This window comes from Drosophila pseudoobscura, chromosome X (genome assembly GCF_009870125.1).
Source record: "Drosophila pseudoobscura strain MV-25-SWS-2005 chromosome X, UCI_Dpse_MV25, whole genome shotgun sequence".
Taxonomy (NCBI): Eukaryota; Metazoa; Arthropoda; class Insecta; order Diptera; family Drosophilidae; genus Drosophila; species Drosophila pseudoobscura.
The window spans coordinates 16,861,904-16,880,622 of NC_046683.1; the positions used below are offsets into that span (position 1 = coordinate 16,861,904).

The 18,719-nt window shown below is 47.1% G+C and overlaps 5 protein-coding genes across 5 annotated transcripts; 3 read left to right on the forward strand and 2 right to left on the reverse strand.

Annotated features, from left to right (window-relative positions):
- Window positions 1-1,938: 1,938 nt before the first annotated feature.
- On the forward strand, window positions 1,939-2,859 carry LOC6901230 (glycine-rich protein 5). The gene is made up of 2 exons (XM_033382407.1): window positions 1,939-2,025; window positions 2,096-2,859. Exons 1-2 carry the CDS (start codon window positions 2,020-2,022, stop codon window positions 2,783-2,785), a joined length of 696 nt encoding a protein of 231 aa, XP_033238298.1. The 5' UTR covers window positions 1,939-2,019; the 3' UTR covers window positions 2,786-2,859.
- Window positions 2,860-7,619: 4,760 nt separating this feature from the next.
- On the forward strand, window positions 7,620-8,521 carry LOC6901229 (ctenidin-1). The gene has a single exon (XM_002133894.3). The coding sequence runs from the start codon at window positions 7,701-7,703 to the stop codon at window positions 8,268-8,270; it is 570 nt and encodes a 189-aa protein (XP_002133930.2). The 5' UTR covers window positions 7,620-7,700; the 3' UTR covers window positions 8,271-8,521.
- Window positions 8,522-11,588: 3,067 nt separating this feature from the next.
- On the forward strand, window positions 11,589-12,311 carry LOC6901227 (glycine-rich cell wall structural protein 2). The gene is made up of 2 exons (XM_033384578.1): window positions 11,589-11,763; window positions 11,830-12,311. Exons 1-2 carry the CDS (start codon window positions 11,589-11,591, stop codon window positions 12,309-12,311), a joined length of 657 nt encoding a protein of 218 aa, XP_033240469.1.
- A 1,458-nt stretch (window positions 12,312-13,769) lies between these two features.
- LOC6901226 (glycine-rich protein DOT1) lies at window positions 13,770-14,588 on the reverse strand. The gene has a single exon (XM_002133891.3). It carries the CDS (start codon window positions 14,456-14,458, stop codon window positions 13,937-13,939), a length of 522 nt encoding a protein of 173 aa, XP_002133927.2. The 5' UTR covers window positions 14,459-14,588; the 3' UTR covers window positions 13,770-13,936.
- A 2,491-nt stretch (window positions 14,589-17,079) lies between these two features.
- LOC6901225 (heterogeneous nuclear ribonucleoprotein A1, A2/B1 homolog) lies at window positions 17,080-17,821 on the reverse strand. Its single transcript, XM_002133890.3, has one exon. The coding sequence runs from the start codon at window positions 17,681-17,683 to the stop codon at window positions 17,300-17,302; it is 384 nt and encodes a 127-aa protein (XP_002133926.2). The 5' UTR covers window positions 17,684-17,821; the 3' UTR covers window positions 17,080-17,299.
- Between the last annotated feature and the right edge of the window lie 898 nt (window positions 17,822-18,719).

Below are 18,719 nucleotides of genomic sequence, written 5' to 3' on the forward strand. Positions count from 1 at the left end.
AACAAAAACTCGGCAAAAACCTAAGGTGTCACGCACTTTAAGTCCGAGGATAGTGTTCACTTCTGAGGGGCACACCGGAGGGGGGAGGACACGGGCGGTGGCAGTGGCAGTGGCGATAAATCATCCGGAAAATGCACCACTCGCGACAGAGACGATATGACGACAGCGCGACGTACGGCAGGTGCTACAGCGATCCGTTCGAACACGTTTTCCAGTTACAACGTTGGCAACGGAATGATTTGGCCAAATCTGCAGCGGCTGAAATGAAGCCCGGCTCGGCTCCAAAAATTAACCGAAAGAGCGAAAGGCAAGGCAGAGAGTCCGTAGCAGAGACTTCGAGCTGGAGACTCAGACACTGAGGCCGAAGAAAGACGAAGAGCGGGAGAGATAGAGAGAGGCTTTCTCTTGCACTTGCACTGGGACAGCCGGAGAAAAACGCAGATTGGGAGAGCAGCTTTAAGAGCTGGCTGCCACTTTGAATACCCTATATCTGATTTATTTGATCTGTGTATGAACAAAACTGTTTAGCTGTTTAGTTGTCATCTTGCCGCAGCTTCTGTTCGGTGGAGTGGAGTGGCAGCCCCCAGCTCGCATAAATTTCCATCTCTTAGTGCCATCTTCAATTTTCCAGCACTATATATCACGGCTAATTTTGGATGATTTGGTTGGCCTAATTGATGTGTTAAATAGGATTGGGGAACAAGGAAGAGAAGGTATGAAAAGAATGGGGATTCCGGTGAAGATATACCAGTCGGAAGTGACTAAAATTGTTCATTATTGCATTATTTGATAAGTTGGAATTATTAGAAAAAATTGTATATAAAATTTAGCACAGCACATTGATATCATTAGCATAATTCTTGTATTCCAAAAAGATTTACATACGTAGTACAAAAAATTATCGAATATCTTGGATAGTTTATTTCATTTGGGTAATGGGTAATCTATTAAGTTAAACTTCAATCTGAGACACAGAATGACTTGAACATTGACAGATTTGAAAAATTAATAACATATCCCTAAGCCGGGAGAGGGATAGGCGGGATAGGAGAGGGCTTCTCTTAAGGATAATGTACCTATGAATCCAACGAAGAAGAATCTCAATGTGGAATGTCTCTGGTGCTGGTTCTGTTTTTGATTCAAAGGTTCACCAACACTGTACATATTTCATAAATTACACTGAAACTAGTGGGGAGGGGACTATGGGGAATGGAGTTTAATCGCCTCTCGGAGAAAAACACTGTGTTTGCTATCTAGAAATTGTAAACATCATTGGACTTGAGTTTGAGTGTGTTTGTTGAGATTTCCATCTCTGGATGTTTGTCCGGTTTATGAGTTGCGTTTCTGCACTTTCGGTTGCATAAACAAATTTGCTCACTTTCAAAAAAGAAAAAAAATTAATAAACCAACTGGAAAGAAAGGAAGACAAGCAGTGGGTGGGTCGCCCACGCAGTGGAGTTGGGCAGCACTGATTGTGGCCATTGCTGGGCATAAACTGGACGCACAGCGTCCACTGGGGGCGTCTTTTAAGCGCCGGCTGCCATGAAGGGTGCGAAGTGTGGGGAGCAAATCGGAGGCCCACAGGCAAAAATCGGTGATGGTTAATTGCCCCTTTGCAATTAATTTAAAACTTTTAATTAAAGCCAAGGAAAACAAAGCGAGAAACAAGACACTGGCCAAGCGTCAGAGCGTCAAAGATAAAGATAAATATGAGTTCAGGTCGGAACTATTGAGCGATGGAGTAGTACCAGAGAGAATCTAATGATTGAGCAGGGCAAATTGATGTTTTGGTTTTTGGCTTTTTACGATTTTTTCGCTTTTCAAATTGAATTTTGTTGTATCTTGCCGAATCTTTGTTATGTATCATATCTTGAGAAGATCATTAGCCGTAGAAGATCCACAAGACTCAGACTATAAATGGCGATGTCTCTTGGTGGACAGGCATCACAAACCATTGGATCTCAGCTCCGAGAACAATCTCAAAACTCAAATCCCGAATCTTAATCCAAGTCTCCAAGAATGAAGGCAAGCACCACAGCTCTGGAAGGATCCACAGCCATCTGGACTTCAATTTGATCTTTGTGCTCTTTTTCAGGTATTCGTCTGCTTGTTGGCCTCTCTGGCACTGGCTAATGCTGGCGGCTTCCGCGGTGGTGCTGGTGGTGGTGGTGGCGCTGGCGGGGGCTATCTGCCCGGCGGAGGTCGAGGAGGCGGCGGTGGCGGCTTCGGTGGCCGACCAGCCATTGGAGCAGGACTCGTCTCGCATGTTTCGCAGTCCCATGGAAACACCAAGGTCCATATTGGAGGACAGGGACATGGAAATGGTGGTGGGGCTGCAGCTGGCTTATATGGAGCTGGCGGTGGCTCCTATGGAGGTGGTGCTGCATCCTATGGAGGTGGCGCTTCATCCTATGGAGGTAGCGCTGGTGGACGGGGCGCAGGCTGGCAAGGATCTGGAGTCGGTGGAGGACGCGGTGCCGGTGGCTGGCAGGGTGCAGGAGGAGCAGGAGGAGCTGGCGGTTGGCAAGGAGCAGGAGGAGCTGGAGGAGGAGCTGGCGGCTGGCAGGGAGCAGGTGGTGCTGGAGGAGCTGGCGGCTGGCAGGGAGCAGGAGGAGCTGGCGGCTCTGGTGGCAATGCCTGGGGCAACCCCGCCGAGTTCGATTACACAGTTAACCATGCCACCAGCGCTGGCGGCGGCTCCTATGGCGGTGGTTCTCGTGGTGCTGCTGGCGGCGGCTCCTATGGCGGTGGCTCCCGCGGCGGTGCTGGCTGGTGGAACGATTAGACCTTTGAAATTGTAACGAAATCGATAATGAATCTGGACCTAATATGCAATTAAAAATAACCAATCAAAACAGAGTTCGTTTCTTAAATTATTTGAATGCGGTAAAAGCTCAACGGCACAACGGCATAGCTTTATCGATAAACAGATGGTGGTTGTGAGCATGGCTTTCAGAAGAAGCACTACCTTCAGAGCTTGCTCCGTAAAACAAAGCTTTTACGCTGTATCGTGAGCTTTTTCTCACCTTTGATTGCGTTTTGATGCAATGCAGTCGCGACTGAAGCTTTTCTATATCAAATTTATTGAGCATCACACTGAAAATCTAGGTGTCTCTGAAGATCAATGGATCCATGGAGGAAACAATCCAGTCCGATTCACCAACTGGAACTGCCTACAGAAAAAGGCAGTGTCTGAGCTGAGGGACACTGCATACACAGTGATTTGATACAAAAGTAATTTCTATATTTTAATGTTTCGATTCATCTTTTGCAAGAACTCGTTAATGAAAACTACACGACCACCAACAACAACGATGGCCCGACATAAGCAGGGTTACCTGTAGTGTAGTTCGGAAGCTCAACGCAGCTTCAACGGTAGATGGCGCCATCTGCGTTGCCCATTGGCTGCCGAAAAACCCGTTTTCAGTTGTGCACTTTACGCTCTGCCCTTGCGGGGGGACCGACTGGGACGACTACTGAAGGTCAATGTCATTGCGACGGAAAGCGAAAGTTGGCGTGGAAAGAGTTAAAAAGAGGAGTAAAAGGAGCAGGGGAAATCAAACAGTTACAAGCCAATCCTCGACACTATCCCACCAGACAAACTTTGTTTTCCGCCTTTACATACAAAAACCGAAAAAAAAAACTTGAAGTGGAACAATTGATCGGTTGTCATTGATATAACGCATCGATTTATCGGTTATATGTAGTATGAAAATATGTGTGCATTGATTTTTTTGTGGTTTTTTCATTTGATTTTGTTGCTGTAGCTGCTGTTGGTGTTGTTGTGTTTTTGTTTTACTTCCGCTGGCCGTCTTTGTTTGGCTTTGGATTTCAGCGCTTTTCTTTGTTTGCCTTTGGCTTTGTGCGTTTCTATTCGGCAACTCACGATCGCCGGCGTCAACGAGTCTCGCGACTGGGTTCGTTCGATTTGCCATGTGCTTGACTCTAGCTCTGGCTCTGGCTCTGCCTGGTGGGTCTTCGTATGAGCTTGGCTCTGGCCTTTGGGCTCCGAGTGCCTTGGCAGCGATAGCGGCCAGACACACACAGGCACAAATTAAATTACGTTGTTGTACGCTCGCTGATCGGTTTTATGTACACAAAAGTATGAGCAAATTATGCGTTCATGTGTGCGGCGTCGCAGGGGTCTGGATGGGAGCCGTTTAAAACTGAATTTTCTTGATTTTTTAGTTAATAACTATGATTTTTTTATTGAGTATAGAATTTAAGCCCTACTTGCTATAGAAATGGGCCTGGACGTGGTTGCAAGCCGGAATGATCTAACAGTCGAACAAATATAATAATAGCAAATAACATAATATAATAATAAACCGTATTCAATCCAGGAAATGATTTCTGATATGGCATGTAGAAAAAACTAACTTAAATTTTCATGACAATAGGTTTCATTAAGACAAGTTTAAAAATGGACACATTAATTTAAAAAAAACCTTATTAATTTACAATTCCTAATTATTCTATTTTTGTATAGAAAATAGAGAAGACTTATTGGATCTACATTATATAAAATGTTAAAATAGATTTGGTTGACTTTTGTTTAGGAATGAAATGCTCTGAGATTAATAGATTAACTTGCATCGACTTCTGGTTTTTTTTTTATATTTTGTAGATAGAACTGAAACTAATCCCTGGACGATCCTTTGTGACTCACATCCCAGTAAGTCAATCATTTGGAGCTACTATTATCCGGGGAGTTACGTTCCCACGATCTCGTAAGCGGTGTAATCGATTCGCCAGCAATTAACAATCGATGTTTTACGACCCCACCGATGATGTGATGATTCTCTGGCAATGCAGTGTAATTTGCTTAAATTTATATGAGTCGGTCCGCCATCAATTAGCTGTTTGGCTGGGTGTACTCGTACATACATACACACATAGGTGCATACATATGCATTTACATATGGATATGCAGCCAGTGAGATGGTTATTTATTGTCTTGCCTAATGGCCATAAAACGGGAATGCGAGTGCACTTGCAAACTTGCAAATTTGCTTGGACTCGAATTAATGCTGGACCAACAATTGAAATATTAAGTATTATACTTGGATATTACCCAGCAATGATTTATGAGTATCATCAATTTAAGTTTTAATGTCCAGCTTTAGAGCCATTGCCACAGACGGATGCCCGCCCTTTCTGACGGGATGATGACTCTGCCCCCCCACTGTTGCCCCCTCCGGCCCGTACTCGTATTTCCATTCACTTTTGTGGCAAACATTCAGCAATCATTTTTCGGATTCGGATTCGTCGGATTCGGTGTTGGTTTCTATTTGTACTTCTGTTTACTATTGCACTGGTAATTTCATTTGGGTACATAGCTCGCAATTAAATATGTTAATTCTGTTGGTTTACTAAGTATAATGGAAGCCTTCAGCACCTTGAAGGCGAAGCGATGGGAAATAGTTTGCTATGTTCGGCTATTACCGTCTGTAATTTTACCCCATTGTAAGCCACTATATACATACATACATATGTATGTATGCATATATTCGCATCTTGATCTAACAATAGGGTAGACATGTTTTTGTGGGCGGGGATGGGGATGGAGATGCCACACAAACGGGTTCATGTTTACGTTATTCTTCCGAAATCATCGCCTTGGATCTCATCTAAGCTGAACTGAACAGATCTGGACTGAGATACTGAGAGACTGAGAGTGGGTTAACGAGGAAACCTTATACATTTCAGCCAGTGAGACGTTCTTATGCCTGGGGCGATATTCGAGACTCATCATAATTCGAAATAAATAATTGACTTCCTTCTGTTTGAACAAATGAAATAGAAGATGACTATATCCCCAGGCGTGCTTCTATTACCTCTTAGACCAGAAACGAACATCTATTGATATTTGGAGTCGGATTCCCTTCCCTACCTCTGACTCTGACAGCGTATTACAATCAGGAAACCATCGAATGGCGACAAGCTCTGTGGTCGAGCATGGCCTATCGGGTCTTCCATCTTTTTAGAGGCAATCTTTTAACAAACGTCTAGCATTAGCTGCTACTTGTTTCGAATTGGCTCGTTTCAGACTCGTTTCAGATTCAATTGATACATGTCCAATCCTCAAGAAGCCTCAAGATCAGTCGTTCTGTCGATCTGTCGTTGGGTCGGCAGCTTACAGCTTGAAATAGTGGCTGAACCATAATCGAATAATGCGATTATGAATATTCATCGACGGCAAACGAGTATGTAAATGCCAAATACACACACGGACTTGCGATATAGAAACAATATTTGTATTTATTTTTTTTTCGGTTTCGTTTCTTTGTTTCGCATAAATTTCCATCGGCTTAGGGCAGGGCGTGTGCTGAAGAAGTGCATTGAACCCGTGGGCCATTCGTGTGGGCGGGCGAGAGAATAAGTGAGATTGTTTGTATTTAGTTAGTACCGATAACCAGAGGGAATACACAGGCAGGCCTACGGTGTCTGGCCATATCCAGCGAGCGGCTATGCAAATATATGCCAATCCGAGATATAGAAATAGAATAGCAGCCAGCGATTCCCAACCAACCGGTTTCGTGTATTAATAAGCGGTGATGTGGAGTCTCACAGCGCTAGAAGTGGGCCCCAAGCCTCAAAATAGACAAACATAGAACAGATAGGCATATAGACTTAACTAGGCCGTAAAGCAGACCCTAGTTGGACCCTAGTTCTGAGTAAAGTATCTTCCTGATTTGCTTTCTAAGTGGTGGGCAGGCCTTGGGGCAAGCTTAAGCAGAACACCCGACTCTCCTCCAAGTGGGGTCCATTAATCAGTCTGACACTTGGCGTTGCTTCTGCTTATGCTTTGGCTCTGCCTTTGGCCAACTGACAAAACATTGATATAAATGTTGATTGTTGTTTGCCGTTTGCGGCGTTGATTATATGCCGATAATTTGTTTGACTTTCGGCCATAGGCACCGTGGTGCGTGCCCTTCTTAAAAGCGGAAATCAAATATAATATATCCTCCTGCAACTGGAACAACTGGAATTCAAATACAGCCCAAAAAGGCACATAAAAAAGAGTAATTTCCTGGGACTCCCAGTATTGCCTCGATTTAGTAGTCCTCGACTATTTGCAGGTGGTTTCCAAAAGCGCTTGTAACTGATGTAAAACCTTACTCAAGGTTCGTTTTGCCCTGGATATAATTGAGTGCTAAGTATCACACTCCCTGCCCAGCAGCCCGGTGCCACTGTGCAGACTTGAGAAAACAAAAGATGAAGATCCCCGGCCGCAGAGCACGTCGCGCATGCGCAGCGATTAGCATAAGCAAACAAAAGAACTGCCGGCATCCAAGCATCAAAGCATCCACGCAGCCAGCAACAAACATGGCCACACGGACATGGGCATCTTCGGCATCTTCGGCATCTGATCGGTTCGGGTCGGTTCGGTACGCGTCGGCATGGAAATGTGGGTTATTACGAAATCGATAGCGTGCTGCTGCTACGATGCCGCGATGCTGCGTTGCTTCTGCCGCGGCGTCTATCAATGGCTTCTAATTGGGCGAGGCGTTCGGCGGGTCCATCTCCATCTCTGTCTGGCCAGCAGCACGGGCATCTTCAATTCCGATTCCGATTGCGATTGCTTCGATTTCGGGGGTATAAATGTGCGTGAGTCTGCCGATGGTGGAATTAGTCAACGCTTCCGCTTCTCTTCGTCAGCAGTCAGCACTAGAGCAGCACATCGCATCGAAATCGAGATGAAACCCTTTGCCTGCATTCTGGTGATCCTCGCCGCCATCCTGGCCGTTGGTCAGGCCTCCCTTGGCGGTCTCCTCGGAGGTGGCGGTGGTGGAGGCGGCGGCGGTGGCGGTGGCGCCGGCGGCATTGCACAGCTCCTGCAGAGCAAATTGGGCGGTCTCGGCGGTGGACTTGGAGGAGGACAAGGCGGTGGCGGCGGATACTCTGGCGGCGGCGGATACTCCGGCGGCGGTGGTTACTCCGGCGGCGGCGGATACTCTGGCGGCGGCGGATACTCTGGTGGTGGCGGATACTCTGGCGGCGGCGGTTACTCCGGTGGCGGCGGATACTCTGGTGGCGGCGGATACTCTGGCGGCGGCGGATACTCTGGTGGCGGTGCTCCCCAGAAGGTCATCATTGTGAAGGTCATCAGTGAGGGACAGTCCGGTGGTTACTCCGGCGGCTACTCCGGCGCCCAGTCTGGAGGCTACTCCGGCGCCCAGTCAGGTGGCTACTCTGGTGGCTACTCCGGTGCTCAGTCCGGAGGCTACTCCGGCGGCCAGTCCGGTGGCTGGAACAAGGGCTGGTAAATCCACCCAAGTCCACTTCCGTCCCACCCAAAAACCATCCTGAACCCCAACCATCCAAACTTAGTTCAAACTGACAACCAAAAAGCTATCCGAAGAAGGAGAAGAAGGAGAAACACGCGTAAATTTCTTCAATAGCTTAAGATTAATTTTTTTTTATTTTTTAGTACACATGTTTTTTTTAACATATATAATAGATACTTTTTGTTAGAATTTATGCAATCTGCAAGAAAATAATTTCCATTCTTAATTGAGACAGACTATTTATACTCGAAACCGGTTGAGGTTCTGTGGTTCTTCGGTTCTTCGGTTCTGCGGCTTCCTGCTTTGACCCAATGCCTGAGGTCATCGTTGGAGGCGATGCCACCAGTCAGTCAGTCGATTTGGTCGGTAATGGGACAGGGACTGGTCGGTTAGCTCTCAATTGAAGACCGAACAAAGGCAAATCAATTTGGGCCGTCTAGCACTTGGCCCGGTGCAGAAATTGCGCAACCAAAGTGCACTGCCATTGTGATCTACTGATCTGCTGATCTACTGATCTATGTCTGTGTCTGTGGCAATTGATTGATCACCAATCTCATTCAGGCAAAGGCAGGCATTCAACCAGTCTGCCCTGCCACTCAGTCGATCGCACAAAAGGCCCAAATTTGATTTTTATGCCGCCCATGAAAATGGAAAACCATCAGAGCTGTCCGCAAAACGTGAAAAAGTCAAAAGGTTTAAGCGGTTTTCCAAGGGGGCTCCGCGAAGCAATGCGATCAGTGCACAGAACCGATTTCTTGGGGGCTCAAAATATAGTTCTAATCTTCAAGCTCACGAATGCCGCATTCCTCGTTGGTTTCTTCTGGGGCTACACATCCAATTCCGAAAGCAGTTTCATTAGGTGCTAAGTCAGTCCTTCAAATACTCCTTGAGCAATTGGTTGTAGATCCACGAATTGAAAGTCCTACTTTTTGAGGTGCTTTCATGTATATCACATGATGTGCAATCAAATTTGATATGCCTTTGGACTGACCGTGACATTTGGGAAGACAATGAGATAGAAGAGTTCACTTCGATTCAAAACTACATTGAGAAGAAAAATGCATAGAAGCTGGTCGTAACTTTGGCACATCAAAGATAAATGACCGATGCTCAAGTTTATTTAAGACAAGCCGGTGTTTCGCAACCGCTGATACTCGTAGTATACTCTTAGAGCGAAAAAATCCATTCATGTTTTACGACAGCTTTGGGCTCTGTGGAGATCAGATCCTTGCTCTGAAACATTCTTCACTTTAAGCGAAGAATTTTTGTTCTATTTGTGGACCAATTTCAACCTGACTATAATCCTTTCCGACGAAATAAACTTAGAGATTCAGAAGCTTGCCCCACAATATGAGAAGAATTGTTATTTTATTATTTTATTTATGCCTTAGATGCTAGTTTTGTTTGATATAGAATAGGCGACTATAGTAGATACGTAGATATATAATATATGTATGTGCATATCATACATGACTTCACATTGGAATAATTGTCCATTAGGGTATTCAAGGTGCGAAGTAAAGCGTGTATAAATAAAGAATTTTCATTCATTCATACTATACTATAGTCGCATAAAAATCCATACTATCTATATAAATATAAATAAATAATAGTATAATTGATAACATGTACAAACCGCTGAAAAAATGGTCTATATTATCCATGGTTATGGACATTAATGATATGTACATAGGTATGAAAAGGGACTTGAGAATTAAATTTTAAATCATTTGTCCATTCAAGGACAGAATCTGCAAGGCAAACGATTTATGAGCCGAAATCCTTATTCGAAATTTCTTGAGCTGCACAAATTGATTTACTGAAAGATGAAGTGGGGGTTCGAAGATCCTTTTGCCATTGACAGATTAGATAATAAAATGCTCCATATTTATGTTTAATTTCAATTTAAAATAACTGCTTGAAATGATAAAAGATTCTTTTCCCCATTCCAATTTTAAAGGACACCAAAATTACGAGTCTTTTGATATTGGGGGGCAAAAGTTTACAAAAATTGTTAAAGCACTGTGTAAAATCCTAAAGTAAAGGGTGTATTCGACAGGACTCATATGCGATACCAGCTGGCTTTTGAGCGCATTCTTCTTGCTTTTCAAGTAATTTTAGGAGAGCCTCAAAAGACAGTCTGAAAAAAAACCAGTGCCAAAAATGAGTATGGGCGTTACTTGCCCTACTAATAAATTATAATTATCTGCTAATTATAGTGACAATAAACGGAAATTAATGGGATGAAACAGTTTTAAAAATCAAAAACAAATCCCATATGTAATGGATGGGTATCAAAAGCGTCGGGTTGAAAACTATACTTCCTCTCCTCTTCTGGGGTCTGGGTGGAAAATCTGACGAGGTGCTAAGATCGGTGATCCGACACCAGTCTTTGGTTTGGGATAAGTTGTGTATCAACACATAAAGAACATAAAGTTGCACCAAAAAATCGAACCCGAACTGAAATTGATTGATTGATTGATTGATCGATTGATTGCGAACCTATTTGCCAGACAGCACGAATTATGTGCAACCGTTGCACGGTAGCCAAAGAGAAACACACAGCTGGTGGCACCTCCGCCAGGCATCGGGCACTCGGCTGCTCTGCCGCCTGGCCAGAAATCGTTCTGAATAATGGGCAGGCATCAAGAATCGATGGACCGATCGAATGCTCCTCTCCTCAGGCTCTGAGCCTGAGCAACCGAACTCAATTAAGTAGTCTGGGCTGTTACACAAAAATGGCGAGCCAATAAATCGGTGATCATGATGCGGTATCGCCATGGATCGCCATGGATTAACATGGATACCGATGCAGTCAGGTGCGCATGCGCAACGGAGTCTATGAGTCTTTCGAGTCTTTGAGTCTTTGGGTCTGGAGGCGTTGCCGGGCAGACTGCTGGACCCATTACTGGTGGTCGCTAACAAAGCGTACGAAATTGAAAGTCGATGTTGGCATAATGAGGCCCAAGCCGAGACACAGCCAAGCCGAGACACAGCCAAAAGACGGGCGTCCGCCAGTGCAGGCGGCTTTGGCTTTGGCAGTTTTGGCAATTACATCTGATTATACGACTCAGCCGACGACGACGAAGCTGAGGTTGAAGCTGAAGCTGAACCTGAAGCCGATGCTGGAAGCCGGTGTTGGTGCTGAGGCTGAAGCTGAGGCTGATGAGGCCGGCTAGAATCTTAGATGAGCTTAGCTCTGGCTGGCAGCAGGCAGCAGGCAGCCGGCAGCCAGGTGGTATAAATAGCCGAGAGTGGGCACAGTCGGAAATTAGTTAGTTCACGGCAGCTGCAGAGATGCATTCGACAACGCGACGTTTGGCCCTGGCCGGTCTCCTGGTGGCTCTGGGTGTCACCGCCTTTGCCAAGCCACACGGCAGCTGGAGCAGCGGAGGCAGCAGCGGTGGAGGCGGCGGTGGCTGGTCCTCGGGAGGCAACAAGATCAGCATCAGCGCCTGGCCCTCTAGCGGTGGTTGGTCCTCTGGCGGAGGAGGAGGCAGCGGCGGCGGGGGCTGGAAAAGCAGTGGAGGAGGAGGAGGTAGCGGCTGGCAGAGTGGCGGAGGAAGCAGCGGCTGGCCCAGTGGAGGGGGAAGCAGTGGATGGTCCTCGGGTGGATCCTCGGGCTGGCCCAGCGGTGGAGGCGGCGGGAGCTCTGGATGGAAAGTGAGCTCGGGCGGCGGAGGTGGATCCGGCTGGTCGAGTGCCTTATCCGGCCTATCCGACTGGAAGTCCCAAGCCTTGACAAGCCTCAGCAGCCTCAGCAGCGGCTGGAAGAGCGGTGGTGGCGGAGGCGGAGGCTGGTCAAGCGGTGGAGGCGGGGGCAGTGGTTGGAAGAGTGGCGGCGGCAGCGGAGGCAGCGGCTGGAAGAGCGGCGGCGGCGGGGGCGGAGGTTGGAAGAGCGGCGGTGGCAGCGGAGGCAGCGGATGGTCCTTGGGCAGCAGCTCCTCGGCCTGGCCCAGCAAGAGCAGCAGTGGCTGGTCCTCCGGCGGCAGTGGAGGTGGCGGCGGCTGGAGCTGGTGAAGAGATGCGCGATCCATACGACGACAGGCAACGAGGCGACACTAGAAACCACTGCTCCACTTGTACATAACATATGTCTTCTTAAGATTAACCACAATTTTTTTGCATTTCTTAATATGTCAATAAATTTTACAACAATGTAACTGTGATTGCGAGCCTGGACTAAGTAGAAAGGAGCAAGTAATCTTTGCCCAAAGATAGTGATAAATGAGTTGGAGCCGTACTATTACTACCCGTATCTGAATTTAGACGGTACTAGTAATCCGATTACAACGAATTATTGATAATATTCGTATTTGGATGGGGAAATATTTCTTCATCTTTTATAGATCTTTAGATTCAGAAGCTTAGACAGGTGGAGAGACTTCTGTAATATCACACTTTTACAAGTGTATTCCAAATTTCGCACCGCCTCTTTCACTCCCACAAAGAAGAAAAACCTGTGGCGTCCACAATTTTGAAGATACGAAAACGCAGAACCCTAGAGAATGCCGAATATCGCATTGATCGGATTATTTTTAAAGCCAGACCCCTTCCACGCCCTTACTTATTCTCTGTCTTTCTCTTTTTCGTGCATTGTGCGCCCTCTGGAGGACGCGAGTGAGATGTAACGGCTGGTGTTGGTGTGAGAAGTGTGACTGCGATATCAATCTATCAATCACATATCAAATTTCAAAGAGTATAAAAGGATAGTCCTCAGAGGAAGGTACATTCTTCCACCTTTAAAGGGAATGCTTGCTGCATTAAAGAACAAATTTTAGCACTTATAAAATATGTATATTTCCTCTTCTCAAAAGTCAAAGCATCGGAGACCACAGTGTGGTGCGAATTTTAGTTCGAAACACTTCGTCATCACATTATGATACACATTGGGTTTGTTCAACTAATCCGTATACCCCTGCTTCGCTTTGGCTTCAAAAATGTCCTCAAAAACCTTTTAGTCGTCGCATGTCGTTCGGCATGTTCTCTGGCTTGAACATATCCTTCTGCCCCTGGCTCAAAGTCTTCCAGATAGCGGCACCATCGGATACCAACTATTTTGTGGCAGGGATTCCAGTGTGGAATGACTGATAGGTAGAGACCCTTCGGGAGCGACATGCGTCTTTCGGGATGGCCTTCTGGGCATCCATTTGGGACTTGGGTTGAGTGACGCGGCCCTTCTCGATGACAGTTTTGGGCAGGCAGTGATTTATAGTACACCTACTCGTCTGCCTGTAAATTTCCCATATAGGGATGGATTTTCAAAAGCCAAGGCTAATGGGAATCAACTTTTGAGCTAGAATTTGAGTAAAAAGTTAGTCATTAAACGGCTCAAAGAAGCAGAAGCGACAGCTGTTCGACATGTGGCTGATTGAAAACTGAGGTCCGATTTATGGTAAGGTCGTGTAGAACGCTGACTACCTTGTACTTTTCTTTTTTTACTACCGAAATACCGAAGCAATAAAGAAAAACCACGACTAAAATGCATACAGTTTTTTTATTAGTAAAAAAAAATAGAAATAGGAAAAAAAGTTGGGGCAGAAAGTTTGGATCAAAGAAAATTAGAAGGATTATAGGGTCTCTATCTCTATGCCATGGAACACATATCAGCATCAGCTGAAGGGGTGGTTTGGGGTCGAAGTGGCCTACCAGCCTCCACCGTGCTTGCCACCAGCGCCTCCGCCGCCGCCGCCGTGCTTGCCGCCGCCACCGCCGCCATTTCCTCCCTGCCAGGAGACGGAACTTCCACGATTCCCGGCCAAGGACTTGCCACCGCCGTGTCCGCCGCTGCCTCCGCCATTTTGCCAGCCTCCTTGGCCGCCTCCTCCATTTTGCCAGCCTCCTTGGCCGCCGCCTCCATTTTGCCAGCCTCCTTGTCCTCCTCCTCCACCGCCATTCTTTTGCCAGCCTCCCTGTGCTCCTCCGCCGCCGCCGCCGCCACCATTATTTTGCCAGCCTCCTTGCCCCCCCCCGCCGCCGCCATTCTTTTGCCAGCCTCCTTGGCCGCCTCCGCCGTGACCACCCCCGCCGCCGCCATTATTTTGCCAGCCTCCTTGACCGCCACTGCCGTAACCACCACCACCCCCGCCGCCGCCGCCCAGCAGTCCGGCTGAGGAGAATGCGAATAGCATGCCGCAAAGGAAGAGAACGAGTAGAGCGCTACGCATCTTGATGAGCTGGGGATTGGTCCTTGGATTGGAATTGGAATCGGAAATCGGATGGGGCTGATTAACTACCGCTGACTGACTTCTGTTGGAACCTTAGCTCCACTGATGATCCAGCTGGGCCCAGAGCTGCGTTTTTATAGCACTTGCCACGGAACTAGCTGGCTAACACATTAGCTGAGTCATCCAGCGCCCGATTTGGCATGGAAGGTGGCTTATTCCTATTCCCATTCCCCCCCTTCCCTCGCCCTGTTGGCCACCTCGAGAACCGCTGACGCTCCCAAAGGAAGGCTGAGAACTGCACTCGAAGTCGAGCGAAAAAGTCTACACAATGCAATTTTCTGTCTGTTCAAGTACGGCCCACAAAGCGCATACGCAACGTTCGAGCATCTGAAAATCGCGTATACGCCACCGCCACCGCCACAATCGCCACTGACGCCACGTCGTTGTCGAACCACTTGTAAATCGCTGAGCCATAGCTGCATCATTAATTGCAAACAGTTTACACATTTATCCACCAGAGCCTTGCGATTTGTCTTAGAAGTTTGCAAAAATAATTCTATGCTCTGAACATCTTTTGACTGTACCCCGATGGAGACAGTACAGAAAAACATACTGAAGTGTACAATAAATATAGATGAGAAAATATAGAAATCTGTACATTCCGCAAAAGCCCCCCCGTACAGGATTATGTTAAAGGGGGATCTTCTATGCAAACCCACTAGGCCCCTAAAAATAGATCGATTTAGTATAAACAAAGTTAAGTCGGTACATCACAGCCAACATTAATTGCTACCATAGAGAGCATTCAATATACGGTCTTAGTGAGACGATGAAAAGTCATATTTATGTTTATTTTTCGTTTCGATTTTGGTGTTCCCATGCAATATTTGCGGCAATTAATCTCCATTTTCACTGCGGCCATAACCGCAGCCGCAGCCGCGGCCGCAACCGTAGTACTTGCAGTGGCAGTGGCAGTTGTTAAATGTGTTTGACACGACTCCCATACACATAGACACCAGCACACTCCCAGCCACAGACCAGGCCCACTGCGGCACATACGTACAGGGTACAGTCGGACAGTAGTTCAATGTCAATTTGCATGCAAACACAGCCAGATGATTGCTCAAGTGCATTACTTACCATAAATTTCATCAGCTCCGCCACCGCCTGGGTCGACCTCCTCCTTCTCCTCCTCTTGGCTGGTAACGCGTGCTGCACACATCGGAGGCATGACCCAGAGCCTAGTCCATGTGGCGACCTCTACCTCCAGCAACGAACCATAAGAGACTTGTCTTGGCTGCACACCGTGGGACAAAATTCAGATAAATTGTTCTAATTTAGTCAAGATCGCATATGCATAGATACACACAGAGTATTCAAAAGTTCACACCTTTCTGTACGACTTTAAGCAGAAGATCAGAAGAAATGGTAACCGAGAGGCTGAACTAGACCCACCAGATGGAGTTTCCTGTGGCAGTTTTCAAGAAATCTTGGCAGACATAAAGAATTTAAAGTCCAAGAAGGCCCCTGGCGATCCTTTTATCGATAATATCTTTGCAAAGGCCCACACAGGGCGATACTCAACGCATCACTAAGGCTAGCTTACTTGCCAAAGCCTGGAAATATGACCACATAGTTATGTTACCAAAGCCAGGAAAGCCACCGGAGGACCTCAACAACTATTGACCAATCAGCCTCCTCTCGACTTTAGGCAAATTACTTGAGCATTGCTGCCTGCGAAGGGTTCTGGAAGGTGTTAGTTTTCAAACGTTTGTTTGGTTATATTTGTAAAGACTATCATTTTGGGACAGACTCCTCCAGCTCGTCGGTTGATCGGATCAAGAATGCATTCAGAATATCACAATACCCTCTACACATTGATTTACCTCTGAGATTCTATGGTTTCTGTTACGCTACGTCGCATTTTTCTATATTTCATCGATTCGGTGGCTATTTGGAGGTATTTCGAGATTGAATATTGGACTGTTCCATAGAACTAGAACTAAGTGTGAGTCCTAGTCCGAAAAAAGCGCATTCAAAGGCGGAAACATAGGGCATTCCAAAGGGCTAAATGGTCAGTGTGGCTAATAGTTACGCTTGTAAAAATTAGCCAATTTAACAGAATATTGATTCCTTTATCAGATAAAACTATTCTCCCTTTACAAATCGAGTTGTAAAAGCTCTTAAGTGAGCACTGAAATTGACACTCAAGTCCGGCACTCAATCTCAGAAAAGTTATAGATCTACAAATCTAAGAACTCTTTTAAATATATCTTGTAAATATGCTAAATGGCCCACTGTACTGTGTGGCCCCTGCCGCATCTGCTTCTTTGGCTATTGATGATGATCTCGACTGAACTCCAGTCGCATCTCCACCTTGAAAAGATCCGACAGCAACAACGATGTTCCACAATCATTTTAAAAATGCATAAAGCAATAATTATTGCTCAGTTTTTCTCAAGTTTAGAATGTTAATTGCCGACGATCCATAATTCAAAGTTCTTCTGAATAATGTGCATATGTTAGAGCCGAGGCAGATATGAGGTCGAGCCTGGTGCGAGAGGATGATCATGATCCCCCTCTAATTGGACAACTTTCGGATATTAAAAGTCGAAGTCGAATCAATTTACGATGCAATTTGTATTTGTTGCAAACAAAATCATAAGACAAAAAAATATGAGTATTACAAAACGTTGGTAAACACAATAATATTATGATACAAATTCAGAATGAATCAAGTTCAGTGCAGGCCGCGAGAGAGAGAGGGGGAAGGGAGGGGGGAGGAAGGAGGCAAGGATGGGACAGGGAGGGGGTTCAGGGGTTGTACGGATCTGCTGGTATTCACCACCATCCGCTGTTGGAGCCGGAGCCGGACCATCCATTGCCCCAGCCGCTGTTGCCGCCCCAGGCGTTGTTGGAGCTGCTGCTGCCGCCCCAGCCGCCAGAGTTGCCCCAGCCGCCAGAGTTGCCCCAGCCGCCAGAGTTACCCCAGCCTCCTCCACTGCTGCCGCCCCAGCCGCCTCCGCCGCCGCCGATCTTGATTACTTTAATGACCTGGGGCTGGGAGGACCAGCCGTTGTTCCACCCACCACCACTGTGGCCGCTGCTCCAGCCACTGCTGCTGCTGCCCCACGGATTGGAGCCCCAGCCAGAGCCAGATGAGGTGCGGATGAGTCCGGCGGTGGCGCCGGCAACCAGAGCGCAGAGCACAATGAGCAGCTTCATGTTCTTGGGGTTGTCGGAGTCTTGCTGGAGTCTTGCTGGAGTCTTGTGGTGCTGCCTTGCTGTCCTGATGGGATCCTGATTGGTTGGTGTGCGTCTCGAAGTGTGGCACTCGAATGATATGGATGCTTGGCCGGCATTCGGTATTTATCGCAAAACTGCGTGCCCAGACCCAGACCGAGACAGATCTCGTCTGGGGTTGGGCATCGCGCGTCAAGTCAAGAGAATCCACAAAATAAATCGCACGGGACGGTGGGTGGGTGGTTGGGCTGGCTGGCAGGGGTATGGGGATTGTGATTACGATGCTGTTTGGGATGAGGTGTTGCCCTGGTCGAGTGATAAACAACCGAAACCAGCTGCGACATAGACACCGCAACGCACCGACGACGCCAGCCGAGGTAATTGCAGTTTATTAAACCACTTTGAGCGTCCGATTCTTGACCAGGGTCAACTGCTTTACAAGCCACCAGCTGACACCTCTCCCAAAACCAGAGGCACAGGCAGAGACAGAGGCAGAAGCAGAAGCAGCTAGCCAACTACTCAAGCAACCATGTGGCCACCAAGTTGCAACATTTCTCGTACATAACTCACACGCTTGATGGATCATTTCCTCGCCTCGCTTGTGGCGGAAACTGCAAAAGCTGCCACTGCCGCTGCCGCTGGCTCTGACTCTGCCTCTGCCTCGGAGCTTAAGCTTAAGCTTAAGCCGCGGACAGAGGACAGGGGACAGCCGACAGCCGGACTGCGAAGAAGCTGGCGTCGAGTGAGTCATTTGTCATGCTGGCAGATTTTGCCACAAGCAGTATCTGCTCAGTCAGACAAAGACGACTCCAGGTGAAGGGGCCGCCTGCCGCCTGCAGTGGCACAGTGGAAAAATCTGTCGAAAAGTGACCTCGAGCCCTTGTCATTTCCTGCTCGCCAGACGACACTTGCCAGAGAAAGGACTCCGGCAAGATCTTAATTAATATGACCCTGTCAAGTCAGGCATGGCAACCCTATAGAAACAGCCTCTTGGGAATGCCATTCATATAATAATCAA

Excerpts from the sequence above, each read along its gene's own strand:
- LOC6901229 (XM_002133894.3), top strand. The coding sequence starts at position 7,701 with ATGAAACCCTTTGCCTGCATTCTGGTGATCCTCGCCGCCATCCTGGCC.
- LOC6901227 (XM_033384578.1), top strand. The coding sequence starts at position 11,589 with ATGCATTCGACAACGCGACGTTTGGCCCTGGCCGGTCTCCTGGTGGCT. Across the intron at positions 11,764-11,829 it reads CGCCTGGCCCTCTAGCGGTG|GTAGCGGCTGGCAGAGTGGC; the intron begins GTTGGTCCTCTG and ends GAGGAGGAGGAG.
- LOC6901226 (XM_002133891.3), bottom strand. The coding sequence starts at position 14,458 with ATGCGTAGCGCTCTACTCGTTCTCTTCCTTTGCGGCATGCTATTCGCA.
- LOC6901225 (XM_002133890.3), bottom strand. The coding sequence starts at position 17,683 with ATGAAGCTGCTCATTGTGCTCTGCGCTCTGGTTGCCGGCGCCACCGCC.